Below are 26,724 nucleotides of genomic sequence, written 5' to 3' on the forward strand. Positions count from 1 at the left end.
CATGTTCCGGAATGTTTAATTCAGGACGCTCTCTTTTAAATGAAAAGAAAATGCCTGGGACAAATTGAAATCTTAATTGTTCTTTGTTAAGTTAGATTTGAGAGGGTGGTGATAATTTTCACATCTATAGATAATTACACTACACCGTGCAGTGCTACTTTGAGTGACACCCTAATAGCAATCCATTCTTTCATAACTTCTCCAGTAGGGTGTTATAAATGACGTTTACTGTCACAATATGTCTTGTATTTTTCTGTTACATCGTAGTCTCAGCAAAAATAAAAACGTCATTTTCCACAAATAATAATGGATGACATTTCTCTGAAAGGGCACTCTCTCACACTAGAGAGACACTTAATGGAAGTTTCTCCAGTGGGAAGCGTGTTGCTCTGAACAGCTGCAAAACAAAGTTAGGAATTAGGATCCTATCCAAGACAGACACAAGGCGACAATGCTGGATTAGAAGCGATTTGGTTACAGATAGTACTAACACTTTGTAATTTTGTTCCCAGCCATTACTGCTCTGACTATGTATGAATTGAGGTTTATCTTTAGGATCCTCGATGAGCTGCAATTACGCCAGTTTGTAGTTGCAAATACTGCAATGTAAGAGGGTACTTGCCGTTGTTTTTATAACGATTGACACCAAGGACCAGGTGTTGCTTAAAGCTGGCAGATAATAATAACACAGATTATTAAAGGGGTTAACCCAGCCATGTGCTGTCATAAGCATTACATAACTGTTGTTACAACAATATTCTAAACTATTGTTTATTTTAATTCAGTCATTTCAAGATGTGATTTTGTGTTGATAACTGTCTGTTAAAGGACCATTTCTCTGGCTCTGTCCCCATGGCTTTGACCCCACTCTCCCATACAGTCCTACTGCAGTCTGGTTATCAAAGTAGCAAACAATTTAATACAGAAGTCATATGCAATCCAATATCTTATGGTCCTCTGCACACCACATAGTTGATTTACAAATTGCACAGTAGATACAATCCTACTTGTATATTATTGTGTCAATAACATTTAAATATTTAGTTTTAAATTACATTATTTAGTTATGAATAGTAAGAAGTCATCATGTAAGTTGGATTAATACAAATACTTAGCCAAAAAGTGTAACAAAGGTCTCATATCACAAAAATAAATACAGTTTAATGTTGGTGAACAATTGTGCAGAAGATTCTTGTCTTGAGATAAACATCCTTTGCTTTGTCCGAGAGTACCATCGATCCCGTCAATTTGAGAGATGGTCACTTTTGGACATTCACCTATTGGGAGAAAGATGTTATTGTTCAATTCACTGATCGAGAACTAAACAAGAACAGATACCATCTTATCGTCTGTGGATGAGTAGGTGGATATTTTGGGCCTAAGAAACCTCAAGAGAGAACACGTGAAAGAGCAAGACATTTGGCATGGTGAGAGCTATAGCCTGGCATACCAGCAGTTGTTCTTAAGCAGTGATAATTGTGATGGAGGTCAGTTTAAGTGCACATATAATCTGCTGGGAGACCAACCAGTACATTCTTGACCAATTATTCATATGTTTTTCCATCGTACAGAGCTAGCTCTTGCTGCTAGCCTCTGTCATCTCATTCACAGTTGTGCTGATAGTATCTTTGTTTATGATGTTTGTAAAACATTTTAAAGGGTAAGGATTTATACACACACACACACTCATATACACACATTAATGTGGTATATATGTAACTAATGAAAGTTTCGTAATTTAAAATGAAATGTTTATGTGAGCTGATAGAGGTTAGTGAGGCCCTATTTGTTTCGTAACTCCCCTTCAACTGCACTGCTGACTGCCTACAGGGGTATCTACCCTCCAGTTTGTTTGTTAGGTTGCCGTGATATCCTTCTCGTGCACATCCATGCTCCAAGCCATTTGTCATATCGGCCAGGGGTGAAAATGTCCATCTATAAATAACTTCTCTAAGTGGGAAGAATTCGCAGGGTTGTGAGGGCTGTGATCCAATGATAGCAATGTTTCCACGTAGGAGGTTTAATTAGTTTGAGAAGAATTTAAAAGAGAACCAATCTTTATTTTTATTTTTTATACAGTGCAGACTGACATAGTTTAATTGTCTGTCCTCTAAGCCTTTGTTTGCCTATTTGTAGTTCTCCCAAAAAAAGTGTTGACAAAACCTGTTATGCCCCTTCAATGTATTTGTCAGTCACAATTAGCCGTACACATGGTATGCTTACTCTTTTGAGAGATCGTATGCTGCTCCCACGAATGGCCTCCATGAGGTCGTCCCTGCCAGACCTCTGGGGTGCCAGGGGACAGCAAGGGTCATCTTTCCTCTTCCGCAGGGAAGGCTTTAGGGAATTCCTCAGCTCCTTTAGGATGTCGGTGCCCTCCTTTTCGTTGGAGCCGTTTTTGCCCTTTTTGGATTTGGATTTCTTCGAACCCAGCTGACCCTTCACCCCATTCGAACCTTCGTGCTGTTTTATCATATCCGCAATCTTCCTGGTTGGTTTATTCTTCTCTGAAGAAGTTGAGGGGGATGGGGGAGGGGGAGGCGGAAGAGGGACCTTGTTTGAGGTTTGGTGGTTACGTGTCAGTTTTTGAGAGCACTCATCTAATGTCTGGTTCGACCTGTTTTTAGGTTTGGAACCGGACACTTGGCCTGTAGGCTTGGCAACTCCCTCTTTTGTGACTGGTAATTCTGGAAGGCCTTGTTCCCTTTGCTGTCGCAGTCTCCTCTGCCTTTGTCTGTCCTGGTTGCGGGTCAGGATGCTGGTGGCCGTCATCCTTGGGCCGGGTAGGTCGAACTGGTAACCCAACTTCAGCAAAGTGGTGTTGTCTCTCAAGAACTGCACCATCTCCATCTCCACCTGGCCCCCGCAGATATGCCTTTGGTTGTGGAAGCGCAGTTCAACGATGGTCCTGTTGTGTTGGAGAGACGCCACCAGGGCCAAGATTCCCCGGCCTGATACAAAGTTTGACTCGACGTTGAGGTTGGTGATGGAGCGGTTTTCTTGCAACATCTTCGAGATGGCGAAGGCCACGCGGTCGTCGGCGTGGGTGTTTGCGAGGCTGAAGATCTGAACGTGTGTGTTGGCGCTCAGGGCTTCCGCAAAGCGCAGCAGGGTCTCTTGGGAGATGTCTTCGATGTTGTTGAGGTTGAGCTCCGTCATGGTGGGATCATCGTGAAGGATCCGTTCCAGGGCTTCGTCAATCACAATGGGGTTCCCACTCAGTCTGTCTGAGGTTGCGTTAAGGTTGAGGTCTGTGGTTTCGGTCCCCAAGTCTTTCTTGCAAAGTCCTTTCTCTGGATTCCCAGATGGGACGTCGGCATTTGTACCACATCTGTCCAATGTTAGAAAAGGCTCCTTTTTGCACTTGTCTTTCTTCTCTTCATCATTTGCCTCGTCTTTGCCACCCCCTCCATCAGTTAGGCATTTGTTTTTCTCTTCATTGTCCTTGGACCCAGTGATGTAGCTGTCACTCTCTGTTCTACATTCCCTTTCACTCTTATCTGATGGTTCGTCCTCGTCCTTGCTTTCCTGCATTCACAGGGTGAAACATGTGCTTGTGTCCTTACTTTTACAGACACTGATCCTCCTAATGAGGAATACCTCAACAACTCTGTGCCCACACAAAATCCTTAGAGTTGGTGTTTCTCTAACAATATTTTGTTAATACTTTTTGCCCTATTTACCCTATTTACCCAATGTGGTTAGTACTGTTCACCTATATATATATATATATATACTTAACTTGTATTTAAGAACTATAATAATACAAAATGTATACAAATGTATTCTTGTTAATTCCTTATCACATCATCCTCGTCTACCCTTACTCACCTGTTGAGCACTCGATTCTGAATTCCCATCCAACAGCTTCAGAGTCTCATCCTCAAAGTATTTCAGTAGTGCCACCCTACTGAAGGTGCCTATTGGAGTCTTAGCCGTCTGGTCTTTCTGCCTCAGCCCAATGGGGACGTTGTCGTCAGGGTCGATGTCGGCCAATTCGCTCTCCAGTTCCTGGAGTTCCTCAGAAGTCAAGGTGGCCAGCAGCTCTTCTTCATCCACCTCCTCGTATTTTCCCAACTCCTTGTGGTACCCAAAGGTACTCATGGTCGGACTTTTGGAGTCTTCCACCTGCTTTAATGAAGCCTGAAAGGGAGTCGTTTAAGTGTGAGACCAGGGAGCTGATACAGTTTGAGGGGTTTGGAAATAGACAGCAAGCGCTCTTGTGCATCTAATCTTCTTTAGCTTCCAGAGAAGCCTTTAAGGGAGGGGGGGGGGGTGAAGGTTGGGGGGCAACCAAGTGCCTTCCAGTGACGTTCTTGTCTTTTTTTAGGGTGGGGGGGTCAATTAGAGGTTTACAGGAGGAATGTGAGCCCACTTAGTGTCAGTTGGGAGACCTGTGGCAAGCTTGTGCCCACCAAGAAATAAGCCCAACAAAGCCTAAGGGACACATCAAAGATGGAGCTTGATAGTGTTACATAATGTCAGGACATACTGCATAGGTTTATCATGCTGCTTTGTACTGTAAACACTTATTTTCCAAGTGGGAAAGAGATGCTTTAGTATGTGTCCAGTACAGAATTGTCAGCTTACTTTAGTGTCTTGTGTGCTACACAAGTAAAACAATATTGATAAAAACTAAATGAGAAACAGGAGAATAAGTGAATGTTTTGAAGGTTGTTGAAGCATTATCTAATGGCGCTATGGTGGTTGTTGCTGTGTTGACAAGGCAAGAAGGAACAGCATCACAGTTTTGCTTTATCATGCCATGTTGTTCTTTTAAACATGTTGACCAGTTTGATCTGAAGCAAGCTTCAAACACAAGCAATGCCAACTCTGAGAGACGGGACATGTTAAGAATCTAGGTACCTTCTATTGGTTGTACCATAAGGGAAGATATTTTTGCTTTTTTTAAAGCTGATTCAGGACAAGTTAACAATATTTAAGTTTTGTTGTCCAAAAGGTTTCGACTAACTTTGTCTTGTTCGGTGATAACATTGCTCTCTAGTGGAAGTCAGGTGGACTGTCTTGGCATGTATTCTGTGTATCTGAAAACAAATTTTGGTTTTTACAAGTTTTATGTTTCATATTCAATAAAATATTTGATTTTAAGACACAGTTTTTTACAAAAATGTGTTTGTGTGCATCAGACTCAAGGCAGTTTCTTTCAAATAATTGATATTCAGTGTCACAACTTATTTGGGAAGTCTGTTGATGGAAGTCAGGTGTCTTCCATTGACAGCTGAGGGCATGTTTGTTGTTGATGCAGGCCATAAGGTTATTTTTATAAAGATGACCCACTTTCGTTATCTGTCTTTAGGAATGCAGGTCAAGCCACTAAAGTAAAGTGCTGTGGAGGTTTAAAGCACTCACATGGTAGTAGTCAGTGTTAAACTCCATTTGTGGCTAACAGCATGTTTCATTGAGGAGCATGGGAATAACAGTTGTTAAAGGGACAGTTAACAGTAAAAAACTTTTTTTGTGTGTGTAGAAACCTTATGTTTTAGACTTAATTACAGTAAAACAACTTTCTTTAAATGCTTTAAAATGTTTTATTACAGGGCTCATCTGAAAAAAGGGCTTAGGTGTCAATGTCAATACACAGAATAAATACATGTGGCGTCAGATGGCTAAGCGGTTAGGGTATCGGGCTATTAATCAGAGGGTTGCCGGCGGTTTGATTCCCGGCCGTGCGAAATGACGTTGTGTCCTTGGGAAAGACACTTCACCCTACTTGCCCCGGGGGAATGTTCCTGTACTTACTCTGTCGCTCTGGATATGAACGTCTTCTAAATGTAAATGTTAAATTATAAAACATTCATTTAGATTCAATTTTGTTTTATATGTCTTAGGAGCAAATCTACAGTAGCTAGTTATGTCCCTTTCAGTGGTAAAATAAACTTTATAAAAGCTCAATGCAAGGTTGTCCCCACCCTCAACATTTGACCTGAACTTTAACCAGACTGAAACAGGGTTTATATATTAGACAGACCTTTCAATATCCCTTAACATCTAAAACATGGATATGGACCATGACAATTGACAATCATTTGAAAAGCAGGACAAGATGTTACTAATCACAACCTGTCAAGCATGACATACATTATTTTATCAAATCCCCTTTCTACCTCTGTGATTCTTTACAATGGTGGATCTGCATTTTAGTGGAAAGTGACAGGTAATATGCACTCAAGAACATGAAGTAGCCTGTTTAGTCAGCAGTGTTTTGTATTTTCAGTTTTCCATACAGATAATCTTGCCATATAAATCTTGCTCCTTGTACTGGAGGTAGTCTCTCAGTCTCGGTGGGAAGGGGGACGAGGCCATGATGTTTGGGTCAGCCAGTCTCTTTGGGGTAATCTGCTTCCTGATGATTAGTCGGCACAGGTGTGATAAAGAACGGGGGTTCCCTATTGGTCAGAGGTGTTTTCCAAGAAAAAGATTAGAGCAAGTTAAAACAAATTATAAACAAAGCTAACAAACATGATATATCATTTTATTTCTCACCCAATATGTTGCATATCTGAGGCCACTCTTTTTGCATGGCCAGGATCTGTTTCATTCTGCTACAGAGAGCCACAAGACTGACATAGTCTAGAAGGATCCACACCGCCCTGCCAGCTAGATGCACCAGCCAGGAAACACTGATGAAATCACAGAACTGGATGACAGAGATGACAACAGAGACACGTGAGACCAAAGTCATAAATGTCAGTCAAACAGTGGCAGTTAGACATGAGGTCAAGTGATGGATAACCTTTTGTTCCATTTTGGAGTTTGACTCTTATTTATAGTAATTGCAATGTATCATATCTTATTTTTAGTAATTACAATGTGTCATTACACCTGCAAGCCAACAAAAGTGTTGTTGAAGCCTTCAGACCAAAGGTCAATCAACAGCATATCGCGTCATTATCTCACACTCCCATGGCTACCAGGAACTTACAGGAACTTTTTCGTCTCTGTGCCCAGACTCCTCTACGTAGTCCAGGTCGTCTTCATGGTTACATCTGAAACATGTCTCTGCGTCGTAGCCGTTGTTGAGCAGGAGACGCATCATCTTCTCGTCCCTCAAGCAGTACTGCAGGGCAGTGGGAAACACGGTGTCACTGACCACCGTGAAGTAACAGTTGACGTCTGCCCCTTTGGCCAGTAGAAGCTTCGCTATCTCATACCGCCCGGCTCGGACAGCCACCAAGAGACAGCGTAGGGGATCCAGGTTGGATCTGGCTCCTTTGTTCAGCAGCATTTTGGTGCAAGTCACGTCTCCATTGGAGACCGCAAAGTACAACGCGGTTCTTCTCATGTCTCCGTAGTTTTCAGAGATGTGAGATTCGAGGACGGCGTTGACATCAAAACCCTTTTCAACCAGTAGCTCCAGACACTGAACATGGCCTCCGTCTGATGCAGAGTGAACAGGACTTTGTCCTGACAACCTAATGGCTCTTCGTGTAGTTTTAGGGATTAGGATTCTGAGTGCCCTGATGGAGAACATGTGTAGTTTTCAACAAAATATCTTATTTAGATCCAATACAATTTTAAACCCCCTTTCCAAATGTTCAGCCAAGACTCTAAAAGGCCCCCAAAAATGTATACCTTTATTTACACACTGGAACCTACAAGTACAAAGTTCAACATTTTAGGAAAATCATAAAAATATAAATAAACATCTCCCTGACATTTACCACATTGGGCCTCCTTGACTTCTATCGAGTTGCTTTTGCTGAGTTTAGATGATCTCAAGCCATATGGCGGATTTGAAAACGCAGTCTGCAGTGAAGCTAATTGGAAAAGAAAACATGCTAAATGTTTAAAATGTTGAACCGTCCCTTTAATTAATGACAATAATGATTAGGTATGTACTCACAGGTAATGCCCTTCATAGGCTGCTCGGTGAATAGGTAACTGTGAGCATAGACTGGGGATGTTGGGATTGGCTCCATGCTCTAGCAGCAGGTCTATACAGTCTGGATTCCCAGAGCCAGCAGCATCGTACAGAACACTGTCTCCATTGGGGGCCTGTGCGTTCACATCGCCCCCTTCATGTGTGGGGGGAAAATGCAACTTTCAATATACTCGGACCAAAAAATAATATTTGCATCCCATGTCCTGAATGGTAGGCTTACTTGCGGAAACGTGTAAATGTAAGACTTTTGTTAAATGCTAATGGTCTCTCACCATGTTTAATGAGGAGTCCAAGAACCTCCGCATGGGCGTACTCTGCTGCGATCCCAAGTGGAGTAACTCCGTGTTGGTCTGTCTCGGTGACCTGGCCTCCATGGTCTAATAGCAGCTCCATAATTTCAGTGCAACCCACCATGGCAGCCTCATGTGTGGCCGTCCACTTCTTCTGACACACCTGCTCCACCCGCGCCCCTCTTGTAATTAGCGCAGAAGCCATTTCGTATGATCCTGATCTAACAGCTGCATTGTTGAAATTAGATGAAATATGAACAGCTAATTTGGATATTCTCACCAAAAAAGCTGTATACTTGGACTGATATATTTAATTTCTAACAAAAATAGTGTAGCCTTTTTTATGCATCAGGCCACACAATTACTTACACGGATTACAAGTAATCAGATTACTGTAATCTGATAAAAAAATAATTGTAACTAACCCATTACTTTACTGGCAAAAAAAATTTATCGGACTACAGATACTTTTGAAAAATATATAGAATGACTTACTAGATACTTTTACATTTGGGAGTAGTCGATTTTCTTTTGAAAAATGTATCTTGTAAATTGCTAAATTGGCTGTTTTATTATTGGCAATTTTCTCTTTGACGTTTCACATTTGCTTAACTGACACACTAGCTTGTTAAAACTTTGATCATGGCCACCTAACAAAGTCAAACGCAATCGCAAACATTATGTTGCATCGACACACTGCATTTTTCTCCTGGTGTTTAAACCATCAATTTCTGTTCAAAGAAGTTCCAGGTTATGTAAACAAATGTCAACTGGTTATAAACTAGGTTTTGAAAGTAATCCAAAAGTAATGGAAAGTAATCAGATTACATTACTGAGTCTGGGTAATCCAAAAGTTACGTTACAATTGTGCAAGGGCGTAACCATGGTTTAGACATTAGGGGGGTCCAAATGAATACCCTTCCCCATAATTTTTGCATTGCCTATACAATTCTATATTTAAATAGAAAAATTCGCAAATTTAGAACATAGTTTCGAGGACTACATTGACCATTTGAATTCACATCTAAAGGAATAGTGTAATTCCTCCGAGACAGTGACTGCCTGCATTGTGACCACATAATTCACGAGTCTACTCGTTTTATCTGCTTACACATTTAGCTCGGTATCAAGTTGCTTACTGTCTGAAAAATACGCGTATGCTTGGCTGATGGTCCAGTTTTCTCCGCTTTTTAGGTAACTTCAAATCCTCCTTTACTTTACCTCCTCTCCGACAAGTTAACTAACATTACTTTCTTTGCGCTCAACTGACTGACCAAAATGTGTTAGGTAACCACGACAACGCAGAACGATGCAAGGTGGATTCAAACTAAATCACAAGTGTACAATTAGGAGGGGGGATTCACACACTTGTGTTTTTCTTAACAAACGGAAATACATAAGAAATAACAAGAGACCGATCCATTGACAGGCTTCATTAGAGGAGAACATATATTTTACACATTTTCTGCTGCATATTGGGGGGGGCAGATTGATATTTTCTCAATATTGTGGGGGACACGACCCCCCCAAAGAATGCGTGGTTACGCCCTTGCAATTGTGGATGGGTAACTAGTAACTGTAACAGATTACATTTAAAAAGTAACCTACCCAACCCTGGGCCTAATAGGCTATTATTTCATAGTGTCTTCACTTCGCATGGAGCGGTCAAATACCTGTGATACACATAGATATATCTATGTTGATACACACCTAGTACTAATGGAGTCTCATTCTTGGCGTTGGTGTTGTTTGGACACGCTCCATGTTCTACAAGCATTTTCACATTCTCAACTAGACCAGCTTTAGCAGCTAGCGTTAGCAACGTCTCCCCTTCCATCGTCCTCTCCTCCAGGGTTAGCCTGCAAGAAGCTGGCAGATGCAAAGTTACACTGATTGATAACATTTTAAAAGATTTGTAATTGAAATATCCCCGTATCTCTCCTACATCAAAACATATACTAACGATACTAACACCCAAAATGGGACAATGCAATTTTTTAGTTTGGGCTTGCATTGGTCAATTCAAATAGGTCATGTTTCATTTGGCAGTCAGAGGCCCAACCTTCACTTGATACAAGTCTAGTTTAGTTTAGCATCCATCTCAGCGCTGTGTTTGTAGGTTTTTGAGGTATGTGTAACCCTCATGTGAAATGGATCTCATATGTTTTCGGTGCTCTCACCAAACAAAGCGATCTTCAGCACCTGGACCAGTGGTTGGGCAGCTGCCTTATGGAGAGGGAACCAGCCTCGGTCATCTGTTTCTCCAAAGCCAGCTGGGAATTGTGATAGCTTCTGTAGAGCGAATATATCACCTGGGATGGAAATGGGCCAAATAATAAGATTACATTTTCCAACTGGGGAATGGGTGGTCCACAGATGTCACTTATGATATAATACATATAATCTTTTTTCACTTTCTTGAGATATGCCATCAGGCTGATATAGGTAAAAAATGTATGGTACAAAATTGAACCATTTGGAAATTGTTTTTATCACAGAGCACAATGGTAATCATTTTTATGTTTTCATTTTTGGTGAAATCTCTAAAATGAGTGTATTTCAATGCATCCAATTAAGACAAAAAATGACATTATATATAATTCTTGAAATTAAAACACGTTTAAAGATGCAAGAATAAGAATATGGTATGATACACTACATTTTTAAGTTTAGAGCTTTTCCCATAGGGCAATTAGTCCATACTGTGATGGTGCTTCCTTTACATGTAGGCACCCATTGGCCAATGTATGTAAACAACTTGTAATATGAGATCTATAATGATGGATTTACCTTGCTCAATGGCCTTCAAGATCTTCAGATGGTCATTGCTTGAATTCAAGTATCAAAACAAATGACATTGTGCAGAGTAAATTATCATTATCATGTAAGCCAAATGACGCTGTGCCCAGAGTCAATGCAACCTTTTTTGTCCCACCCACTTTACCTCTCTAATGTTGAAAGATATTCTTTCTGACAAGACTCATGAATGCTCAACTGGATGGAATAGTGTAGAAGCTGGTCTTCATCCATGTCATCAGTAGGATTCATTTCTTAGAGTAAATATAGAGTATGAGCATGATGAGGATGTGCATGGCCCACTTAAATCTTCGCTTCAAATATTGTACTGTAGACTTTGCAATACAATGTAAATAGCTTTGGCATTCAACATAAAAATCCATTCATGTCTTACTTGTTTGGTTTGCAGAAAATGTCAGGGATGCCAACTTGTTGCTTTGAATCTCTGTAATATTGGTCAGTTAAAGTCACACGTTGTACTCAGCTACACCGAACAGTCAGACTGTAGGGATATTATCATGTCTGAACTGAACAACCCCTCTGCTACTGACACTTCACATACACATGCTTTTTTTAGCTCTCACCTGCTGTGGTTATAACTGTGTATTTAGCATGCAGACCATACCATAACATTCAAGCAGCGTGTAATCGTGTATGCTATATCTATCTTCTAATGACAAAGGTAATTACAGAGACATTTTTACAGAGAGTATTTATTCCATTAGTGTGGTAAATGAGAGCTATGATGTTTATTTTCTAACAAGCATTTGTAACGTTTGCTGGAAATTGTTTTCAGTAAGAGTATATATGTGTTGGCAGACTCAATGAAACACATAATTTGTGAGGTAAAAATTTGAAACAGTTTTCAATACTACTTTAGTATAGTTTTGTATAGGTGATGATAGTGTCATATGACACAAGATAATTCATTACCCAGACTTGGGTGCGTATACAAAACACATGGTCTTTGATATCTATGAAAGTGGCAGAGCTACAGGCTGACAAATATGTAAATCAAATTGAAAATCTGAACTGTCCATTTGTGCTTTTAAAAAACATGCAGAAATATGTATTTATTAAAAACCAAACATTTACGTAAAGGGACAGGACAAATGTATCCATACTCTAAAACACATGAAAAGAACATACTTATAAAAAATTATGATATTATGATGCATTCATATAACATCAGTAATTCAAGCAAATACAAATGGCATACATGCTGGCATTATGGACAGGTAATAGTCATCTCTTTCCCTTTACATCATAAATTCAGCCGTTTGGCCATACAAATCAAGCTCTTTGTACAAAAGAAAGTTCCTGAGGCCGGGAGGGAAAAGGTCAGAGTTCATGATTCCTGGGTCATTAAGTCTTTTGAGGGTCATCAGCCTCCTGATCTGCAGTCGGCACAGGTGCTTGAGTGGTCGAGGGTTCCCTGGGTGAAAGGCCAAAAAACATTTTACCTCAGCCAAGTACAGAGAGATTGTATGCAAGTTCTCACATAATTGCACAACTCACCATGAATGTCACATATTTCCGGCCACTCCTGCTGCTTCTCCAGAATAAGTCTGAGCTTTAAACAGATGGGTACGTGACTGACATAATCCAATAGAATCCTCACCACACGTCCAGCCAGGTGCACCAGGCAACAAAGGCTCATAAATTCACAAAACTGTAGAAAGGAAAAGTAACATTCAAAGCGGGTTCTATTTTCGCTGGCAGCAACATGGTTTAGCTGTATCGTTTATCAAGTTTCATTCCTTTAAATCCGTTTATTGATCCCAAAGGAAATTCCATCTACAGTAACTAAGGAATAGCTAGTCTCATGTCTGCTAAGAAAACTCTGACATTAGTTACTTATCTTTTCATCACAAAGTATCAGAACAACTCACAGGAATTCTTTCCATGTCAGGCCCAACAGTACCAGAGAGGTTGTCATGGTTACATCTGAAACATGTCTCTGCGTCGTAGCCGTTGTTGAGCAGGAGACGCATCATCATCTCGTCCCTCAGGCAGTACTGCAGGGCAGTGGGAAACACGGTGTCACTGACCACCGTGAAGTAACAGTTGACGTCTGCCCGTTTGTCAAGCAACATTTGGACAATCTGGTACCACCCTGCTCTCACTGCCACCAGAAGGCAGTTCAGAGGGTCCAGGTTAGGCTTGGCACCGGCGTTCAGCAGCACCTCAGTGCTAGTCACGTCCCCGTTGGAGACAGCGAAATACAGCGCGCTTTTTCTCAGATCTGTGTAGTTCTCAGAGTTGCGCGTGTTCATGCTGGCATTGATGTCATAGTCGTGGGCGATGAGGAGCTCCAGACATTTGCTGTGACCTCCATCGGCCGCAGAGTGAACAGGACTCTGGCCGGACTGTTTCAACGCCTTTTTGGTGGTGAGTGGTATCAATATGTTCAAGACACTGTGGACGAGAGAATCAGGAGACTTGTTGAACAGTTCTACAGATGATGTGATGATGTGTCAGGTACTTTGGATGTAATGAAGCAGAATTGTGAGGGACTAAGGTCTGGGTTCAAGTTTATTGGATTGCAGTTGTCTACATGCAACACCCACTCATAGTGGCCCTGAAAGGCTGCCTTGTGAATAGGCAGATGTCCGGATCCACTGGCGAGATTCGGGTCAGCACCGTTTTGTAAGAGAAGTTGAACACAGTCTGGGTTTCCTGATCCAGCTGCATCTGTAAGAATACTTTCCCCGTTCATGGCCTGGGAGTTGACTTCACTTCCTGTTGGGAGACAAATTCAAACACGCTCCTGTTCAGTTTATTTTCAGTTCAGACCCGTTTCATTTGACCAGAATAACAACAGTTGGATGAGCTGTCAAGGGAGTATCCCTCCTGTTAAACATTGCATTAATCTCTCGTTAGAAATAACAGTCTTGGTCATAGGTAATTCAATCAGAAAGGTTATTCAAGGGTCCCTGCACTTCAACTTTTCATCAAAATTTATCCCATTAAAATGTCTTTAGCCGGGTGGTGCTATATGTCAGGGAGGGATGTGATTCAGTGAACACGTTCATTCAGCCAAAGTATCTCGCCCAAGACCTAAGGACTTGCACCTGCATTCCTAAAGTCATTCCCCCGCTGCAGAAGCTTAACTTCAGTAAACTAAACACATTTGGTATGATACTGAATTCGTAACCCTTGTGCTGCCTTCGGGTCACATGACCCAAAGGTTCATAATGAACCATCGTTGTGTTTACACAATTTTACCCAATACAAAAACAAATTATTTTCTTTTAACCTTCGCAATGTGGAGGTTCTGAGACATCCCAACGGTTAAAAGAAAATACTTCACTTTGTTTTGTATGCTGTAAAGTTGTCGCAACACGATGGTGGGTCACAATGACTGATTGGTTTAGAATGACCCGAAGAGAACACAAGGGTTAAGCAATTATATTTGACCGTGAAGCTGTTGTCACATACCATGGTGCAGCAGGATCTCTATAATGTGAAGGTGGCCGCAATCGGCCGCCACAGATAACGGCGTGACTCCGTGGAAGTCCTTCTGGTTGGCGCGGCCTCCATGTCGAATGAGCAGCAGGATCATCTCAGAGCTGCCCAACTTCGCTGCCTCGTGCATGGCCGTCCACTCCTTCCGACACACCTCCTCTACCCATGCTCCCCGGGCAATCATCGTGTACGCCATTTCGTAGGACCCGGCACGAACAGCTTAATCAGATGAAAAAAGAAGCCTTTCATTAATTTACATTTGATTTGTCATCATTAGTCATCATCATTAGTAGTGCTCTCCTTTATGTCATTCATTGATGGTGGATTTTGTTTGAGATTCTCAGTTGTGTAAAATTTGCAAAGAATTCACTGAGGCTGCGACTTAAAGTTCACACAGTGTGGGGAGTTGTACTTCAGAAAGTGGAAGAAAGATAAGTTAAAGTTGGTATTCAAACATTGGGGTTTTGGTTCTGTAGAGGCAAATAACGTGTTTTTCTAAATTCAGATTTAGGAAACTAATTTCACCTGTCTTTATTTGTTGTTTTGTGTGACTTAGTACCTGTGCCACTGGAATACAACCATGGTTTATAGAGTTCAGAAGTTGACTGTTAGTTCTCGTTAAACGGCATTACCTAACAATAGAGGTGACTCATTCTTGCTGTTGGTGTTGTGTGGAGAAGCTCCATGCTCCAACAGAGTCTTAACATTCTCCACCAGGCCGGCTTTGGCTGCCAGAGTCAGGGCTGTCTCCCCCTCTAATGTTGTCCTCTCTTCCAGCGTCAGCCCATGTGAAGCCACTGAAAAACATCTGAAGGTCAGAGGGAGAATTCTGGAAGTTCATTTATGATCTACCGTCATGGGTGGCATTTGTTGCACTAAGCTATAAATCTGATACTAAAAGATTTGGGTGAATTCCAGGCACTGTTGTTAAAATGTTTCCAAAAGTGGCATCAGTCACCAATTCTCCGCAGAACAGTGTTGTACACCATTAGCAACAACAAGAACGTTCTACCATGTAATATTACGTGAACAAATAGCATACAGAGCATTTATGGAGTTGTGAAACTAAGTCACATATTTAGAATCTTTGAAAGCATTTTTCAAACTTACCTCTCAGTACCGTCTCCAGAACAGCAAGTATAGGTTGTGACGCAGCCCTGTGGAGAGGCAGCCAACCCCTGCTGTCCAGCTCTCTGAAAGCAAAGGAGTGGCGCAGCATCTCTTTGAGTATACAAACGTCCCCTGCAGAGATGAGGAGGAAGGAGACAGAAACAGAAGTTTAGGTGCAGCTCTATTTTCCAGCTCTGTTAGTTAGGGTAACTTTGAAGTGTTCTACGGGCATTGAGCTTTGATGACCATCTGTCATGATTCATAACTTTTTCCTCTCTCCTCAACCTCCCAGCCTCACACACGAACACCCCCCCCCACACACACACACACACACACAGACACACGTTCCATTCCTCTCATCTCTCTGTGTCAATTTAGCTATCTGTTTTGCCATTGTACTGATGCTTGGCAATCCCTCAGCTCAACTGTTTGCCTTGTGACTATTGGGGGAGCCCAGAAGTAGACAACAAGGGGCTTTCTGCACAACTTACCTTTCTCTATTGCAGTGAGAACTCTCCCATTTTCATCAGTTGCTTTCTTTAAGCTTGTAGGAGTAAATAGAGCCACCGTAACATGGTTAGTTATACTCCAACTTATCTGGATTTTAGGCACACATCAAATACAGTGAGAACTATCATCTATTCATCATCTGTTGCATACAATTACTACTTTCCTTACCTGACATCAGATTTTAAGGCATCCTGACAAGATTCTTGTATACTCATTTGAATAGTGTAGCTAGTCAGTTCATCTTCACTCATATCCTCATAGGACTCCATAGCTCCTAGAGTAAAAAAAACAAACAAATCCCAGGGTTAACAAATGCCATATTACTGTAAAACAACACCTCTTAACCAAGAGGTTGTTTCTCTCTCCGAAATCAAAATCACACATAAATTCTGTCTGACTTCTCACCTTAGAGGTATGTGTCCAGTCACACTATTCACACACTGGCAGACAGGGCACAGCCTTTTATATTTAGGCTCGACCTGCCTGCATGACTGCCAAATTATAGGAATGTCAGCTGTGGCATAACAATGACATATAGCTGTCTATTGTGAATGTTGCTACTCCCAAAAAATGAAGAAGCATTGTTGAAATTGAGGACTTGAAACACATGGTTGTTTTTTTTTTTTTTTACAAAAATACCAGAGATTCTTCTTTGCCATTGTGTGTTTGTAAGCCATCTCTTTGTTGGCTTAGTCCACCATGAGACCTTGAGCTTTTGTTTCAAGCAATGGATTAAGCCCCATTGTGACATGGATAGCTCATCGAAATCTATTTTTCTTACGAGAAATATGATAGTATGGAATACAAAGTTTGGCGTGTCCTCTTTTTTTACAAGCTGGTGCTGTGCAAGGGTTGTTAATGATCAGACCCCCTACCCCCAACACACATTTATCTGCTTGTTCTTTTGTGCCAGTGAAAGTGTATACAACAGTGTGTAGGCGTTATAATATATATTGCCATGTGCTTACTTTACTTCTTTGAATCAGTGTAGTCAATAAAAGCTTAGCAGTTGCCAGTAGGTCTGCACTGTGGATTATGTCTGCAATGCTGTCAGAGGATGCATAACTATCAGCATTTTCATGGCTCCATGAGGGGGCCTCTGTCTCCTACTGTTGACACTGATTATACAGCGTGACCCGTGTAAGCACACAGCTTTGCAATATTATTCCAAAGTAACAAATCCTACCTGATGTAGTCATGCACTAGTCATGAACGAGTCAGGAGGATTAGTTATTTTGTGATTTAAAAGTACCGTGTAATGAGGATCCCTGTTTCACATCAGCCTACAGAGTTGTGTCTTTGCAGTCTAAGTAGTTTGATTACAATTTTATAAACAATCTTATAAACACCAAAGGAAATGTTTATTTTTTGTAGATTCTGTTCCGGTAAAATATCAAGCAACTTCTTATATTTACCATGCGATCCATCCACCTGCATTTATTGGCTTATATTCAGGTGGGAGGTTACATCAGTTACCATGGTAGCGCCAAACACTTGCTTCGCTGCTGCTAAAAAGGTTAACAGCGAAAGTTTGCTAGCTAGCTTGCTATGAACAAATACAAAACGATGCCAAACTGCTATCCATGTTTGTCCAACGCATTTCAATAGTTGATCTTCCGGATCTGTTTCTTGCATTGTTGCAGGAGCCAACTGCAACCTGTTGGCTCAAAATTAGCAGTAATTATAAGTAAGCAGTCGAGGAAGGCTAGTCAAGGTAACTACTGTAGAATACTACCAGCTAGACTGGTTGTTAATCATGTCTGAGCATGAACATGAAACGCCAGGACTTGAAATTGAAGAGCAACATGCTCAAGAAAATGACAAAATAATTGATAACGAAGGGGCATTAAATGAAACTTCCGGTCTCAAAACCGAAGAGGAAAACGCTCAAAAGGAAGAAAAAGTGAACGGTTCTGTAGACTCAGTGAATGAACCAAATACGAGTGCAGGTTCTCGAGAAATCAGCGATGCCACTGAGAAAGAGCAGAGCCACCCTGTCGTAGAGGTGTGCACGTCCACTTTTTTAACCTCTGGTGAGAGTGCAGCCGAAGTCACAGTTCAAGAGCAAGTTCCCGAAGAGAGTGGCGAAGATGAAGCCATTGACAAGAAAGCTAATGCTTTCACTGATGTTAGAAACTATACAGCTACGGGTAAGACTTCAGTATTGTTTCAAGTCAACAGCAACAATAAAACAAAAACGTATCTTGAAACATTTACACTACTATTCTGAGATTCTAATTCATTGTAGTAAAGGTTATGCTGATGCCAGAAGGCAATATGATGACCATGGCCTTTGCCATTGGACTCAGCATCAAAGACCTGAAGCGTCACTTTGCAAACCAGTTGAAAGTCCCTTCAGAAGTCATTCAGATCTCACTGGAAGGTAAGTTGTCTGTTGTAGCCTACATTCAGCTATTAGTTGTAAAACCTGCCCGCTTCGAGCATGCATTTTCAAGAATAGCACATCATTTACGACTAACAGCAGAATGCCAACACATTTCACGTTTTGACCATCCAGATATATTTTTGATGGTCACACCATGTTACAGCCAAACAAACTGTGGCTAGGCATTTATCAACATGTCCCTCCCCCCTCTCTTTTAGGCAGAGTAGTAAAGGAGCACAGGAGCCTGATGGACCTGGGAGTCCAGCCTCATGGAACCATCCAGCTGGAGATGTTCTCCACAGACCCAGAGTACCACCCTATCCGCCCAGTCAAGCCCCAGCAGGAGTACAACATGCCTGATGTCATCACTGTCAGAGTGCAGACAGGTGGGCATATACAGTGCAGTGTAGGGTGTGTGTGTATACCCTGATGTGGTTGAACAGGTCTGTCTTAAATGTTCTTATTTTTGTTAAAATCTCAGAATCACCAGTGTAAACACAGATTAAAAATACATGATGTACTGTGTATAGCGTAAATAAATCGCACTTAGATAGAAACTAATAATCATTAATAACTTAAATGTGCTGTATGTGTTTATAATGAGCGTGACATTATATTTCCTACGAGACCACAAATCTAAACGGTATATTATAAATCCATGTACAGCTGAATTCGATTATCAGCTTCTCTCTGCCCTTCCCTCTTGGCCAACTGCCTGTCTTCTTTTGATCTTTCATCTGCTCCCTCCCTCCCCACCTCCTCCCCCTCCCAGACACAACGGAGTACCAGGATGTGGTGGTGGAAATTGAGAGAGCCACCCGTAGGACAGCCTTCCTGGGGGGCTACAGGCACAAGGCTGCAGGTACTGAGTACCACCATGCCGCCGTGCAGACCATGGCCAGGAGGAAACCTGACACGGGAGTGGAGACCTTCAGTCGGGACACACAGGTAGCCCCCACGCACCCACTTAAAAATCCAACTCCAACACACGTCTAACAAACACGCGCACACACTTGCTCGCCTTCTCTGAAGACTCGCGCACACACACCGCTGCCGAAACTCAATAAGACTCGCACTCATAGGATGCTCATTATGGACACGCACACACACACCAGTATGGGACTTACATACATTACAATTGACTATGCACACGGTGGAACAAACGTGGGCCCGCCTATGTATGCTCACACGCTCACACCATCACACTCAAACCCTGCGGTTTTGCAGCAGTGTAATGAGATCCCCTGTCTCTGTGGCTGTGCATTCATGTGATGAGATCGTTTCCCTGGAGTAATGAGTTGACCTCTCACTCATATGGATAAAAGCACCTTATTAAACCGTCAGCAGACGTTATCTTTCCAGATCAAGTCTATATTTACGCCACAAAGCCAGTGACCTGTTGTTTGCCTTGCAATTACCGGTATACACAATTTGTATTGTGTCTGTGTTGTGACGGTTTCTGATTGGACTATTGCGAGAATTGCCTAATTGGGCTTCTGTGCTCACATTGAACTGGAAGATGGTCGCAGCGTATGGTAATGACATGTTTGATCAATCCGAAAGTGTGGATTTTCCTGAGAGATGATTTGTTGAGCAGCGCTTATGAAGTCCTTGCAGTATATTGCATGTTTAAGAATGCTTTGGGGTGCCTGACATCCTTTAGCGTTTGTGTGTGTGCGTGTTTGTGTACGTGTGTGTTTGAGTGACTATAATGACTTTTGTGTTGCTGGTACTGTATAGCACTCTATAAACCAAGCTTTGGTGCGTTTTGGCTGCTGTCATACTGTGTGCCCCCCCCCGCCCCCTCCCCCATCAGACTGTGTCCATGAGGAGCCAGGGACAGCAGTGCTCCAACAGCACCTCCACCCAGATGACGAAGATCGGCTGCTACATCTCCAACGCCGAGGACAAGCTCGTGGCCCCGGGCCCCTACGTCACGGCAGCCCAGTACCACGCCAGGAGGCTCCAAGCCGTGCGTTCGTGTGCTCTTCTCAGTCTGCATGAAATAGAGATGTTTACTATACTGTACCAGTCAAAAGTTTGGACACAATTTCCCCTTCAAGTTTTTTCAAAAACTTTTGACTGGTACTGTATATCTTCATTCATCTGATTTCGTTCGTAATTGTATGAATGAATCAATTTTTTTGAATGTGCCGTGCTATTTTGGGGTGGTTCTTTTTCGGAATGATTCCGTTTCAAATTTGGAGTGTGTGCGTGAGTTAGCATGTAATGAATCTGTGCTGCTTGGTGTGAGGTTCTGTAAGTCTTGTTGAAGTTTGATTTACTGCCTTTTTGGGGGGAAAACTACAAAGCTAACCTCTGTCTGTCTCCCACTTCTCTCTCCCTCTCTCTCTCTCTCTCTGCCCCTCCCCCTCTCCCCGTCAGGTGATCACCTTGCAGACGTACGCGCGGCGTTGGCAGGCCTGGCGCCTGACCGACATGCTGCGTCAGGACCGGGAGCTGCGGCTGGCCTGGGTGGAGCGCGAGGAGCGCAGGAAGACGGAGGAGAAGGAGGAGCAGGTCCGGGGGGAGCACAGGCGCAGGATGAACCCCCAGAACAAGGCGGACTTCGCACTGCTCTACAACGCGCTGGAAAGTGAGGAAACTGTGTGTGTGTGTGTGTGTGTGGAGGAGGAAGGTAGGCGTGTGGATATACAAGTTACCGTATCAGGTTTAATCAACTAACTGAATGAATGTTTGTGATGTTTACTCTCAGTATTTGCATGTGTGCACAGGTGACTCACTCAGCACAGTACAGTACTGTAGGTTTTCACATGACCTTTTACATTGCATTTAATTTATTTAACAGACACTAAAATATCCAAAGCTATACATGTAAGACCAACAAATAATCACATTTCCAAAGAGCACAGCTCAAACAGCATTTCATTGGGTGGTGCCATCGGTCTGAAGGCTATTATAACCAGACAACCATGATATCATCCAGAATAATGTTCTCCCCCCTCCAGAATGGCGACGTGAGGAGGTGGAAGAAATTGATGCCACGCTGACGGGAGCAGAGCGGAAGGCCGCGCTGTGCGCCCTGCTGGACAAGGAGACGCAACTCATCGCATCCATCGGACGCCACCGCATCGCCGCCAGCGAGAAGAACCACGACAAGGCCGTTCAGGCCTTCCTGGACAAGGTCAGAGGTCATCCTGCTAGGTAGTTCCGGGGGGGTCAGGCGGTCGTCCGCCTATGTGTTTTTATCAAAGTCTGCTTTGAGATGAACAGCGGTTTTTCCAGTAAGATGGGTAATACCTACTTCAATGCCTGCAATAAATAAAATATATAGTCTACCTTCTACAGTTGAGGTAGCAGGGACTACAGTAGTCATCGACAGGAGTCAGTGAGCCAGATAACCCAGAGATAACAAGATGTTCCGAAGAGACTCCTGAAGAGTTCTTCATACTGTCCATATGTCACGGTGTTAGGTCCATGTTAACTGACGTCTGTTAATTGTCTGTTGACCGTCCGGTCAGTGTGCTGCCCCTAAAAGATGGCGGGCGTTCGACGGGAGGATGACCCAGATGGACACCCAGTTTACCATCCGAGCCAAGGAGCTGAGGGACCTGTACACCAGCATCAACCTGACCTACCTGAACCAGGAGGAGAGACTGGACGTGCTGCTCACTCTCAAGCACACCGTCAAGGTGCTCCAGAGGGGGCAGAGAGAGAACGACTGATTGGGAGACCAAGAGCGTCAGTCAGAGATACGGAGAGACAGACTCAGAGACGGAGATGTCTGAGAGAAAGAGAGAGGGAGAGAGAGAGAGAGAGAGGGAGAGAGAGGGAGAGAGAGGGAGAGAGAGGGAGAGAGAGGGAGAGAGAGGGAGAGAGAGAGAGGGAGAGAGGGAGAGGGAGAGGGAGAGGGAGAGAGAGAGAGAGAGAGGAGAGAGAGAGAGAGAGAGAGAGAGAGAGAGAGAGAGAGAGAGAGAGAGAGAGAGAGAGAGGGAGAGGGAGAGGGAGAGGAGAGGGAGAGGGGGAGAGAGACTACATCAATTATTAGTCTTTTACATCAGCCACCAAATCACAGTGGTAGTTTACTGTACCACATCATTTCACTCACAGCAGGGCAAAAGGCTTCAAGTTCTAGGCCTGCCACTCAAATTGTTGACACTTTGTTTCCACAATCAGTCCATGGTGTTGTGCTTTAACATGTTCTTTTCCACATATTTTGAAATATCTTGTGCAGTTGCTAAAACACGTTATCATATAATTCCGTTATAGTAATTACAATCATTATTATTACTGAGTCACATTACTGTGATAGTTGATTTAGCTCCGCCTCCCCATTTTGATTATCAGGAGCACGAGTGTAAGCTGACCAAGGACATAGTGGAGTTGATTGACAGGGAGGCAGACCTATTGATGAGGGGGGTGAAGGAGACCAACTTGGAGGGCTTGAGGAAGAGAATATCCACCCTCGTCCTTCAGTACATCAAAACCCCAACCTTTAACCCTGAGGTGGCGAAGATACTGAAGGTACGCGACTGCTGGCACTGGGCTGACCTTGGCCTGCTGCATCCTGTGGTGTACCTGACGTGGCTTCCACAAACAAAAATGGCACTGAAAATGTGAAACTATCCCGGCTATGCCATCCAGTGCTGTTTTAAAGAGACAGTTTTGCACATGTCAGTACCCAACCCTCACCCCCCCATGCCCCATTTCTGCCCCCCCTCCCCTCCCTCCTTCCCCCAGGTACCTCAGGACCCCACCCAGCTCCAGAAGAACATCTACTTCTGTGGTGGCTGCAGCCGCTACCTGCTGTCCACCGACTTCTCCCTGACGGCCAACGCCCGCTCCGTGGGCCAGTGCCGGCGCTGCATGGAGCTGGATAACGAGGCCCGCCGCCGGGAGGACTTCTCCCACTACAGGACCATCCTCCACAGGCTCCGCAAGGCCGAGGCGCTCGCCAGCGGGGACACGGCCAAGATCACCTATCTGCTGCAGGTGGGAGGGACTGTGGGTGTGGGTGTGTGTGTCGGCGGGCTGGTGTGTGTGTGAGATAGTAATCCATCGAACGCTTTTTATCCTTCCCTTGTCATGTTTACGAGCCTGCATGTGCACACGATGACGCTTGTGTGTGTGTGTGTGGTACTGGGGGTGGTTTGAATGTATTTCCTTGTGTGATTCAGGAGCAGGACCTACAGTACTTGGTGGATGTGGTCTGGGGCGCCAAGTCGGCACTGAGCGCGTGCAGTGACCTCCACGACCTGGTGATGGTGAGGTGGGACCGTGTGTGGGAGTGGAGTCCCTGGAACTGTGTCCTGCTTGCCAAGGACGAGGCGTCAGCGCACCTGAAAGTGGAGAACCTTGACCAGGTACTGCACACATGTCCATTCTGGACATGAAATCATTTGCTTTTGTAGATTTATTATGATTGTGCCTGGGACTGATCAAAACCAGGAGTTATTAAATGCACACGTGACTACACTCTCTCTCACACAAACACACACACACTCACAGCTTTTGTGCTTATCAAGGACAATCCAGCAGCATGTTGTTGCCGTAGCTTCCAGAGTTATAAACCAGGTGGTGGATGTTTGAGGAATACTATGTCTCTCCAGCAGATGGCTTTTTTGCCCAATTGGATTCTCATCCATAGCATGTAGAACAGGATCATGACATTGTAAATACCAGAGAACCTTTTAATTAATGTTCTGCAAAGAATGTACGCTTATTTTTGTTAAATGTGTAACATGAAACTCTAGCCCCTATGTTTGCCCCCATGGTTAATAGATGTGTCATCCTAAAATGTCTTGTTTGAAAAATACAAACCTACAAACTAATACACACTGATTAACAATCAAAATGTCAGAAGAAAGTTAAATGTGTCTGATATGTCATTGTTCAACTTTTGATTATTTGAACCAGATTGAATCAATACTTTGCCATTGATTGGTTTACAAGCTTTTTTGCAAATTGTCCAACCATGATACATTCCTCTTATAGTTTATTTAAGCTTAACATTACTATTTATAGAATATTTGAAGAATGATCTTACAATCATTATATGTTTTCACTGAATGAGTAAGGAATGCTTTCTCCAGTTGGAATAAACCCTGAACTGCACAGGGTGTTAATTATTTTATTAAAAACAGTAAATACAAAGAAGGCAGGAATACAAATGGAGAGATATAACTGAGGATCTTGGACAAGGACTCTTGAAAAGACACAATTAAAAAAAACTAAGTTAATATGAACTTACTTATAACTTGGAGTTCAACTTCCTTATCAGAAAAAAGTTGATAAGGCTACCGTTTAGTGTCTTTTTCAGGTCATTTAAATTAATGCACTGTACTATGATTGTTATAAGAAAGCGCAATAATATAAGTGATGATAAGATAAGGGCTAAAGCCTGTCCAAATTCAAGGTCCGGGCCTTTTGCCAGTAACTGTAAAGATGCTTCTAACCATTGTGGAAAAATGGGTACTTCCGGCTAGATCATACAGTCGACCAGACCTCTGCATTGTTTACCAGCTCACCCCAACCTTAACCCTTCACGGGGTCTCAGCTTAGCTGTGGTCCTGTCGGGGTCCCACACCTAACCTTAACCCTAACCCTTAGCTAACCTAAACTCTTTGTGTCCTAATCTTGCGGATCCTTCTTCATAGGCCTACGGAGTGGTTTTCATTCGCAGTGTTAAACACAAACACACTCTGGCCAAGAAGTATTTCTCCCAGATCCCCATCATGGCCCGGTACCTCCAGGATGTCGACTCACAATCCGCCGCCCACTGCAACCTGCTGGTGGCCAGGCCCATCGCCACGGTGATGGCTCGGACTCAGATAAACACCTCGCAGACCTGAGGTGGCAGCGTTAAAACTATAGGGATCTCCCTCACCACTATCCTTCACTTCTCTTATTCTCTTCTCCTCTTCTTTCAGGACCACCCTCTATTAAATAACATATTTGACTGTTATGTAAGGGATTTTATTATTATTTCAACACAGTAGTGTCGCTTCATGAATGTACTGTTGTGCCGATCAACTGCAATAATAATAATTTATGATGACGGGCAACAAGTAGTTAAACAGTCAAATTGCAAACCCTAAACAATTTGAAAGATTGCGTTTGTGTGTTGGTAGGTGTGTGCTTGAGACTCGTCTATATTGTACCATGGGTTTGACTTGTTCAAAACAGTGTGTTATTAAGTAGTGGATCATTAAAACCATGCAGACTTTTCTTTCAACGGAGCAGGTTTGATGTCGCTCAATTTAAGCTCTAATAAAACTCACACAATTTGCGATCAATAGACCAATAAAGGGAATAATACAATTGCATTTATGATATAATTAGCCACCTCTGTACCTTCATGGAGAAATAACTATTGTGCGATATTTATTGCGTGAACTTTGCTATTAATACCACTGGTGTCACAGAGTTCTAAGTTCACAGACGGTGTCTTTTGAAAGAAAGTCTGTCAAAGGGCCTCTTAACACTTTGTTGCCAGCGGTAACAATGTATTAGGAGGATTCATCTGTCCTATCTACTTTAAAAGGACAGGCTTCAGATGGGCCTAATCATCGAAGAGAAGAGCCTGCTGGCCTCTAACATGCAAAACATAAAAACACAAGATTTCCAGGCAATTCTGCTGCCTCTGTGGGTTTTCTTAGAATGTTTAGTTGTCGGTAATGTCCTAGTTCTAAACATGAATGTTAACTAAGCAACATTTCATAGTAAATGTTTTGTATTTTACAAGATCCCTCAAAAGAAGTATCATTTAAAGTATGAATGAATGAAATAATAAGTTGGTTTTCTTTTATCTTAAAAAGTACCTTCTTTGTTCATTGAGGTACAAATAGAGGTAAAAACTCCTGCATTATGTAAAAGTTCCAGTTGAAAGACCCACCTCTGCTCAATTATCAGAGATAATACTCTATACTTAATAATCATTTTAGGAATATTTTTTGGCTGAAATGTAAAAGATCAAAGGATTCTAATTACTGTGGCTGAAATAAGATAAATAACGGTATTTGGACGATGAATAAGTCTGAAATGTTGCAATTAAGCAAAAGGGCAAAAGGTTGTTCCCTGTCCTCATAGCATGCTGAGGGATTGTGGGGACCCAAGTTTCAAAGAAATTGAGTTCTCAAAAAGCTGTAACAGAAAAGGTTAATTGCTTCCACTTTTATTCTTTTCTTAGTTTCTTCTTTGAAATTTCAGCTAAAGCCTTGTTCTCACATACAACTAGAACATTTTGCAGATATTGTACAACAACATGGAGAGCACATATTTTTGATTAAGACCCTTAATGT

The 26,724-nt window shown here is 42.6% G+C and overlaps 4 protein-coding genes across 4 annotated transcripts; 1 reads left to right on the forward strand and 3 right to left on the reverse strand.

Moving 5' to 3' along the window:
* Positions 1-896: 896 nt before the first annotated feature.
* On the reverse strand, positions 897-4,182 carry lmod2a (leiomodin 2 (cardiac) a). The gene is made up of 3 exons (XM_084672561.1): positions 3,832-4,182; positions 2,224-3,528; positions 897-1,277 (listed from the first exon to the last, which is right to left on the reverse strand). Exons 1-3 carry the CDS (start codon positions 4,102-4,104, stop codon positions 1,260-1,262), a joined length of 1,596 nt encoding a protein of 531 aa, XP_084528687.1. The 5' UTR covers positions 4,105-4,182; the 3' UTR covers positions 897-1,259.
* Positions 4,183-6,207: 2,025 nt separating this feature from the next.
* Positions 6,208-11,522, reverse strand: asb15a (ankyrin repeat and SOCS box containing 15a). Its single transcript, XM_084672560.1, has 10 exons — positions 11,384-11,522; positions 11,138-11,243; positions 10,984-11,021; positions 10,374-10,505; positions 9,904-10,062; positions 8,176-8,421; positions 7,865-8,036; positions 6,944-7,478; positions 6,505-6,658; positions 6,208-6,407 (listed from the first exon to the last, which is right to left on the reverse strand). The coding sequence occupies exons 2-10, from the start codon at positions 11,239-11,241 to the stop codon at positions 6,232-6,234; spliced, it is 1,716 nt and encodes a 571-aa protein (XP_084528686.1). The 5' UTR covers positions 11,242-11,243; positions 11,384-11,522; the 3' UTR covers positions 6,208-6,231.
* Positions 11,523-11,706: 184 nt separating this feature from the next.
* LOC146258748 (ankyrin repeat and SOCS box protein 15-like) lies at positions 11,707-16,507 on the reverse strand. The gene is made up of 10 exons (XM_084672354.1): positions 16,483-16,507; positions 16,246-16,351; positions 16,059-16,111; positions 15,568-15,699; positions 15,090-15,254; positions 14,431-14,676; positions 13,560-13,731; positions 12,882-13,407; positions 12,508-12,661; positions 11,707-12,424 (listed from the first exon to the last, which is right to left on the reverse strand). The coding sequence occupies exons 2-10, from the start codon at positions 16,344-16,346 to the stop codon at positions 12,249-12,251; spliced, it is 1,725 nt and encodes a 574-aa protein (XP_084528480.1). The 5' UTR covers positions 16,347-16,351; positions 16,483-16,507; the 3' UTR covers positions 11,707-12,248.
* A 1,312-nt stretch (positions 16,508-17,819) lies between these two features.
* iqub (IQ motif and ubiquitin domain containing) lies at positions 17,820-26,600 on the forward strand. Its single transcript, XM_084672240.1, has 12 exons — positions 17,820-18,227; positions 18,326-18,460; positions 18,682-18,849; positions 19,236-19,411; positions 20,280-20,435; positions 20,849-21,059; positions 21,433-21,608; positions 21,946-22,116; positions 22,772-22,948; positions 23,165-23,416; positions 23,602-23,787; positions 25,081-26,600. The coding sequence occupies exons 1-12, from the start codon at positions 17,834-17,836 to the stop codon at positions 25,273-25,275; spliced, it is 2,397 nt and encodes a 798-aa protein (XP_084528366.1). The 5' UTR covers positions 17,820-17,833; the 3' UTR covers positions 25,276-26,600.
* Positions 26,601-26,724: the final 124 nt, after the last annotated feature.

This window comes from Hypomesus nipponensis, chromosome 14 (assembly GCF_054491055.1).
Source record: "Hypomesus nipponensis isolate SF chromosome 14, ASM5449105v1, whole genome shotgun sequence".
NCBI classification, from domain to species: domain Eukaryota; kingdom Metazoa; phylum Chordata; class Actinopteri; order Osmeriformes; family Osmeridae; genus Hypomesus; species Hypomesus nipponensis.

What these genes read in the sequence shown, in the direction of transcription:
- asb15a (XM_084672560.1), bottom strand. Translation starts at nt 11,241, where the DNA reads ATGAATCCTACTGATGACATGGATGAAGACCAGCTTCTACACTATTCC. An exon ending in TGAGACTCCATTAGTACTAG is followed by an intron (nt 8,422 to 9,903) that starts GTGTGTATCAAC and finishes TCAACAATGCAG; the next exon opens with CTGTTAGATCAGGATCATAC. An exon ending in GCCTATGAAGGGCATTACCT is followed by an intron (nt 7,479 to 7,864) that starts GTGAGTACATAC and finishes GTTCTCCATCAG; the next exon opens with GGCACTCAGAATCCTAATCC.
- iqub (XM_084672240.1), top strand. Translation starts at nt 17,834, where the DNA reads ATGTCTGAGCATGAACATGAAACGCCAGGACTTGAAATTGAAGAGCAA. An exon ending in ACGCCAGGAGGCTCCAAGCC is followed by an intron (nt 20,436 to 20,848) that starts GTGCGTTCGTGT and finishes TCTCCCCGTCAG; the next exon opens with GTGATCACCTTGCAGACGTA. An exon ending in GCTCTACAACGCGCTGGAAA is followed by an intron (nt 21,060 to 21,432) that starts GTGAGGAAACTG and finishes TCCCCCCTCCAG; the next exon opens with AATGGCGACGTGAGGAGGTG.
- lmod2a (XM_084672561.1), bottom strand. Translation starts at nt 4,104, where the DNA reads ATGAGTACCTTTGGGTACCACAAGGAGTTGGGAAAATACGAGGAGGTG. An exon ending in CAGAATCGAGTGCTCAACAG is followed by an intron (nt 3,529 to 3,831) that starts GTGAGTAAGGGT and finishes CTGTGAATGCAG; the next exon opens with GAAAGCAAGGACGAGGACGA.
- LOC146258748 (XM_084672354.1), bottom strand. Translation starts at nt 16,346, where the DNA reads ATGGAGTCCTATGAGGATATGAGTGAAGATGAACTGACTAGCTACACT. An exon ending in TCTGGAGACGGTACTGAGAG is followed by an intron (nt 15,255 to 15,567) that starts GTAAGTTTGAAA and finishes GATGTTTTTCAG; the next exon opens with TGGCTTCACATGGGCTGACG. An exon ending in CTGACATGGAAAGAATTCCT is followed by an intron (nt 12,662 to 12,881) that starts GTGAGTTGTTCT and finishes TCCTTTCTACAG; the next exon opens with TTTTGTGAATTTATGAGCCT.